Source organism: Panthera uncia, chromosome A2, assembly GCF_023721935.1.
Source record: "Panthera uncia isolate 11264 chromosome A2, Puncia_PCG_1.0, whole genome shotgun sequence".
Lineage (NCBI taxonomy): Eukaryota > Metazoa > Chordata > Mammalia > Carnivora > Felidae > Panthera > Panthera uncia.
Window position 1 is genome coordinate 162,627,915 of NC_064816.1, and position 6,769 is coordinate 162,634,683.

Below are 6,769 nucleotides of genomic sequence, written 5' to 3' on the forward strand. Positions count from 1 at the left end.
TTTTTTTTCTCCCCAAACCTTCTTTTAACCACGCCATCATTTTAGACACAAAAAGGAGGGCAGGGGCCCCCCCCCGGGCCCCCCCCCCCCCCCCCGCAAGGCTACCTCCCCACCCTAACTCCTACCACCTTCCCTCCTCTCCCAGGAAAGCCCCACCTGGGCTGTCCAGGTGTGCACCTGCCTCAGGGCCTCCCCGTCCCCATCCCTCTTGTCCAGAGTTCTCCTCCCTCAGTCTCCACAGGGCCCATTCCAATCTCTGACCAAAATCACACCTGGACACCCATCCCCTACCCTGCTTCCTCCTCTCCCTCCACCACCAAAAACCAACTCCCTCTGGGCAGAAACTTGGTATATGCTGTGTCCCAAGGCCAAGAGCAGAGCCTGGCATCCAGAAGGCACTCAGAACAAACTCCTTAAACGCTGACCCTCCAATCTCAAAGAACTACTGAGAGCACAGTCAGTGCTGCTCCACAATGCTTATTTTGAAATGCAGATTTGTCCCAATGCAATTAATACATAAGGGAACAATTTGAGCAAAAGGAAATTTCTGGCTTGCCTATGTGGGATTTCATCACTAGGTGAATGCAGAAAGTCGCACCTGCTGAGCAGAGCTTGAGTCACGCAAAACACACACCTCAGACACCAGCCAGCTCCTGGGAACCCACATGTGCTGCAACCCTCTGACCAGTTCTCTGTCCACCTGGCCTCTCTTCAACCTTTCCAGTCCTCCCAGCCTGGACTGTACTTTTCTCCTCTGTTCTCTTCCTCTCACACAGGGTCAGCAGGCCAGCCCCGGGGAGCACAGGAACTCACTTCCACCCGCAAACTCGGGCTCTTTTTCAAGGCAAATGTCATGTTTACTCCCATATTTATGTATTTCTTAGTGATTTGACTTGTATAAAAGTGCTGTTTTTTTATTAGGTCACTATCTCTTTTTTTAAATGTGTCACTGGTGAGGTTTTTGAGTGTTCTGCCCTTACCCCCATTTTTCCCATAATCCTTCTGTTTATTGCCCATTCGGCAGAGTACGTGATTTTTAGCAATGTGTGATACTGCATTATAGCAGAACTGACATTATAGCAGAATTGATGGGAGGTCCACCTAGCAGGCTTCCAACAGACTTAACTGCTTGGTTGACCATGTGAAACCTACAGAATGGCTCTTTGTATCATTCAACTTGAAGAAAACAAGTGATGTACAATCCTGCATATTTTCATTTTTTTGTTTAACTAAGAGCTAGGTGGTGATTGACATACTAAATTACTGTGAATAAGGTGTGCTATTCATGAACTAAAACTAATGGCTATTAATACGAGGACTAACTCGGCATCCTACTGAGATGTCCGCTGCTGAGCGACAATTCAAGGCTCTCCAGCACGTGACGGGGACAGCCGGAGGGAAGCACCTCAGAGAGTGCTCTGTGACCCTGCATGGACTGTGCCACCCAAATGTTGCTGGCTTTGCCTTTTGATTTCAGATCATTATCATTTAGCTTCATCACCATCAATTTAGTGATTTTAGTTAACGCTACGATACTAGTTTGCAACAAGTCTTATGAACTTTAAACTATATGTGTGCTGCACATCTATTATAATACAAATCACCTACACTCCTACTAAAGCAGACATTAACGTAACGTCTAAATAGTTGGCTCTCACAGACACTTCTGTCATGTGCTGCTCGTGAACGTGTGCTGGTTATGTGTAAGTTTACAGGGTACCATTTTACAATACAAAATCACCTCATAAGCTCATTTCTCTCCTATAAAGAAAAATAACTTCATGAATGTTGCTAGCAACAAATTTACTGTTAGGTTCCTCTCTACTTCTTAGTGACTACTAACTTAATCTTCACTGCATGAGGTATGTGCCTCCTGCCCCAACGTCACGAGCATTTTAGAGTTGGTGCCTTAAGTGTTGGGTTCCTCAGAGTTCTGTCCAAGGCTTCTCTCATTACACTACAGATGATCCCGTGTGTTCCCATGACTGAAGCTTCCAAGTGCCACTGGGGACACCCAAATCTGTCTCTCCCCAGGCCTCTTTCCTGGGCCTCAGATACTATCCATCCACCTGCTGGACACCAACTTGTGCCTGTCCCCCTGACAGTCATCCAGAACGTCCCAAACTGAGCCTATCTTCCCACTCAAACCTGCCTTCCTCCCACATCCAAGATCTCACTGGAAGGCACCACAAGTCAAAACCTGGGATCTGCCTTCACCCTTTCCTTGGCGCACACCCAGTCAACAGCACCCCCCCAACTGACAGCTCGCGCAGGGCACGGCCTCTTCATTCCTCTCCAGGCTTTCAGGTGGCCCTCTTCCATCTATTCTTCGGATACAAACCCACACTCCTCTCAGGATAAAGTCTCAGCTCCTTAAAATGATAAAGAAAGTCTGACGTAATTCAAGTGTCAGCCCTTGTGTCTTCCTGACCTGGCTTTCTGCACCCTAGCCCTACCGAACGCCTTCAAGTTCAAACACAACGTGCCTTCTCCGGTCCGTAAAGTTATCCCCTTCACTCTGAGACCCTTCCCCACATCCCTCCTTGACTGGCTGACTTCTGTTTACTCCATAGTCTTTCCACTGGGACAGGAAAGAGTCCATGGCTGGATGTGGGCACCCTCCCATACCCTTGCCCCAGCTGAGTCTTTACTCTGCTGTATTTCCAGACCTGAATCCACCACAACACTGTAAATAACTTGAGGACCAAATAACTTGAGGACTCACTATGCCACCCACACAGCAAGAGATCTCTAAATATTTAAGTGTATAGAAACACACTGTGTTACATCACTCAGCATTCTTACAACTCTCCTAAAAGAAGCGGGAAATACCATTTGTGAGTACCTGCCGTCAGCAGGTCTATTTGAGTAGAGTCCTGTTTTTTTTAAATAAATCCTGGTTCCTAAGGATTCACTGAGACTACAAGATTTCATTTGTGTACTGATTTTTAAAAAAAGTCTTATGTTAACAGCCAAATTACAATAAAGCTAAACATAAAACTTACATCAAGTTGAATAAACTGCAAAAATTCTCCAATCAGCTCCTTAGACACTGCTTGTACAAATGTCTCTCGTTTTTCCATGACAGATGAAACTGCTTTTCATATGGCATTTATTCTGTAACCCTAAGCAGAAAACACAGTCATACTGAAACTTGAATTTGCAAATATATCTTTTCCTACACGACATAATTTGGCACTAACATCCAAAACTGCAAAAAAACAAAACAAAAAACAAAAACCTGTACCATCTATGGTAGACAGTTTTTAACAATATTCTGACGTAAAACAAGTTATATCTACAAAATAATTCCCTTACTTTCTTTACTGAGGACAGTATCAACATAACACTATGTTATTACCAATTGTCAATGAAGTTACCAACAAAGGAAAGAAATCCAAACGGCTCGAGGAGGCTCGCCTCCTCTCCCTTTAGTGCCTTAGCAAGATGCTCAGGCAGGTCTGAGTCAGTTCAACAAAAGGCTGACCCCATGAAAACATGGGGCAAAGTGCCTTGGGAACAATCAAAGAAAGTACTGAAGAAAAAGAATGAAAGCGGAGCCCCGCCGCTAGATCCTGAAGACTGTGCCTCTCCGAAGTGCCATTCCGCAAAAAGAACGCAGTCGCAGCCGCCCGTTGCTGGGCGAGGCGCTGGGCCCCCCGGGAGCCTGGAGGGAGAGCAGACCGTTAGGCGCCCAATCACAGGAGCCCGCTCCCACCCGCGCCGGGACCAGAGCTCCAGGGAGTGCGTGCAACCGCCCTGCCCGCGGCGGCTCCCCCGGGAAACCCTACTTTCCATTCGCACCCCGGGGCCGAAAGCCAGCAGCCAACGGGCAAGGTAAGTGATGGAGCACACATGCAAGCAGACCCTTCGCTCCAGAAACAAATGAGAACCTCCCGGGCCTTACAGACAGAGCAATCTGGAAAGTCACTGGCACCAATGACAACACTTTCGGGGACAGAAAGTCCTCGTAAACCTCGGGTTCCAGGTCTTAACGTCTAAGTTGAACCCACAAAATTGGAAATAACGTGTGCCCAGTGCGTACCACTGGGGCCTGGCCACCTCACTCCTCGGCTCTGCGGGCTGAGCTAGAGAACAGAACTTCCGATTGGCCCGGCAGCAGGCAGGGTGGCCGGCGACAAGCTTGACGACTAATAATGGCCAGCAGCAGCCCATGGGTTTAAAAACAAACACTCCGAAAAGGTGCGCTCGCCACACGGACTCACACGTCCTGCGCGCGGGTCTCTGAACTCTGCCCCTCCCGTGGACCCGTGGGAACGCCCCTGGCGTGCTCCGCCCCCAAGGGCACCCGCGGCACCTCAGCCTCAAGTACGGCAATCTACGTGTCCTGACCGCGTTCACCACCAAACGCCCCATCTCCTGACACTCGCGACTGCAGCTGCTTCCAACTCCCAGGCTACCCCCACCCCCCACCCCAGGGGCCACCTTCGGCTTCTCGTACTATTCGTGCCCGCGTCCGCGCCCGTCCGGCCAGATGCTGCCTGCAGGCTGAGGCGTCATCGCACACGCAGTTATCCGTCCCCACGGCGGCAGGGCGCTCTTCACACAGGAGCCTGGACCGAATTAGGAGGAGCGTTCAAAGGAGGCGCCTGTCGCCTTGTCACCACCTGTGGGGCTGCGCTCCAGCCCCCCCACGAACAAGCCCCCGCCCGGAGCAAAGCACTCCCGTCAGAACGACGACATACGCTTGGGGACAGGTTCCCGGGCAGCCTGGGTCCAGGGCCGGGGTCCTCTGTGAACTCGGCCCCGGAGTCGGGGCGTCGGCGCGCTCAGGGCCCCGGTGCCCGCCGCCCCAGGACCGCCGCAGAGCCACCGGCCGGGCCGTGGAGCCCACGCGGAGGCTGTGCGACTGGGGGCTCCACCTGACCGACCCCCGCCGCTTCCCGGTCCCTGCCCCCGCCCGGAGCCCTTCGCCTGCCGGCACCGCGGCGCTCACCTCGTCCCGGAAACCCGCCGTTTCCCGCGCTCGGACCAGATTCAAACCCGCCCGCCCGCGCCCGCGACGCGCTCCGCCCGCCTGCGCGTCATCACGCGCCGCTCTCGCGAGAGCCGGGCACACCTGGGCGGGGCCGCCGGAGGGCGCGCTTCACGCCCCGCCCCGCCCCGCCCAGCGGCGTCCCGACCACGCCCTACGCTGCATACCCCGCCCCGCCCTGCCTTGCTCTGAGCCCGGGCCCCGCCCCAGGCCCCTCCCGCTCTCCCGGTCCCGCCCTGCGTTTTCTTGCTCCGAGCTCGGGTCCAGGCCTTGGAAGGCCACTGCCCGCCCGGGCCACGCCCCTCCCACGGGAGAGCAGATCTGGCTTGTTTTTATATTTATTTACTTTTTAAAGTTTATTTTGAGAGAGAGCGTGAGCCGGGTAGGGACAGAGAGAGAGGGAGAGAGAGCGAGAATCCAGAGTAGGCTCCTCACTGTCAGCGCAGAGCCCCCACACAGGGCTGGAACTCAGGAACCGTGAGATCATGACCTGAGCTGAGATCAAGAACCAGACACTTAACTGACTGAGCCACCCAGGCGCCTCTCTGTATGCTAATTTTTAAAAAGTGTTTATTTTGAGAGAGAAACTCCCAAGCAGACTCTGCACTGTCAGCACGGAGCCAGCCCAATGTGGGGCTCAGGAACCGTGAGATCATGACCTGAGAAGAAATCAAGAGTCCAACTCTAAACAGAATGAGCCACCCAGGCACCCCTGGCTTTTTTTAGTCTGAAAAATAAATGTGTTTTATCAGTGGCTTAAATGGCTGAAATGACTGCAATATCAACATAATTATAAAGATTGACTTTTAGAAACGGTCACATCACTATAAATATCCAATGGAATCAATACTCTAGCAACTGGTCACCTGGTCTTCCTGAAGTGTTTACAGCCAGTCTCCCAAATTAGGCAATCCTAGCATAAATCTGTTTTTGCTAGAAGTTTCTGTGGGTCACATCTCCAGCAAGATACAGATTTCTTAAATATTTTGTGGCCATAAAGCTCTAGATTTTAAAACTTTTACATTTATTAGGGATACAAAGAGATCAAAACCATATAAAAAATTATAAAAGTTTTGACAAGTACTTGTAAAACTATACAATTTTGTTGAAACACATCTCAATGCTATGGTTAAGACTTTTTTCAGTTAACTCATGTTTCCAAGGATGAATATTCTATTCTGATTTTTTGTGTTTATAGACGTAAATATTGAGAAAATTTGTTCACATAAACAAATGAAAAAAAAATGGGATGAATGGGTTGCTCGGTCAGTTAAGTGTCCAACTCTTGGTGTTAGCTCAGGTCATGATCTTGTAGTTTGTGGGTTTGAGCCCCTTGTTGGGCTGTGTGCTGACAGTTCAGAGCCTGCTTGGGATTCTCTCTCTCTCTCTCTCTGCTCCCCTCCTGCTCTCTCTCAAAATAAATAAATAAACTTAAAAAAATGAAAAAAATTAATAGTAATGACACTCTATTCCTTGAACATACTTTAGTTAAATGCCAAAAGTCACATACTGATCACAAACATATCATCAATTTTTTTCTTTACATTTTATATCTATGTATTTTTTAAAAATCCATCCGTGAAAAAGGAGCCAGGTGTTGGTTTCCTACAGGGGGAATGTTCTCATGGAGGAACCTAAGGCTAAGCTGGCCGACGTCATTTCTTGTTCTTTAATGGATTCTGCGGTGCCACGCTTGTCCTGTCAGGTCCAGGAACCTCATTCAGTGAACGCAAAGTCCTCTTCGGACCGCCCGGCTCGTTGCTGAGCATTGTC

The 6,769-nt window shown here is 50.1% G+C and overlaps 1 protein-coding gene across 10 annotated transcripts in view; it reads right to left on the reverse strand.

The window, feature by feature from the left end:
* The window catches only part of NCAPG2 (non-SMC condensin II complex subunit G2), a 68,337-nt gene extending 63,306 nt beyond the window's left edge, over positions 1–5,031 (reverse strand). For 2 of the 10 annotated variants that reach the window (XR_007460165.1, XM_049642204.1), the window contains exons 1-2: positions 4,463–4,894; positions 3,006–3,667 (exon numbers count right to left, since the gene is read on the reverse strand). Coding sequence is in view for 9 of the 10 variants with exons in the window: in XM_049642204.1 (XP_049498161.1) it covers positions 3,006–3,083 (78 nt within the window). In the remaining variant the exon portion in view is untranslated. Of the gene's footprint in view, positions 1–3,005; positions 3,668–4,462; positions 4,897–4,957 lie in introns of those variants that run through there. The other 8 variants (XM_049642200.1, XM_049642202.1, XM_049642201.1 and 5 more) reach the window with 8 other exon arrangements.
* Positions 5,032–6,769: the final 1,738 nt, after the last annotated feature.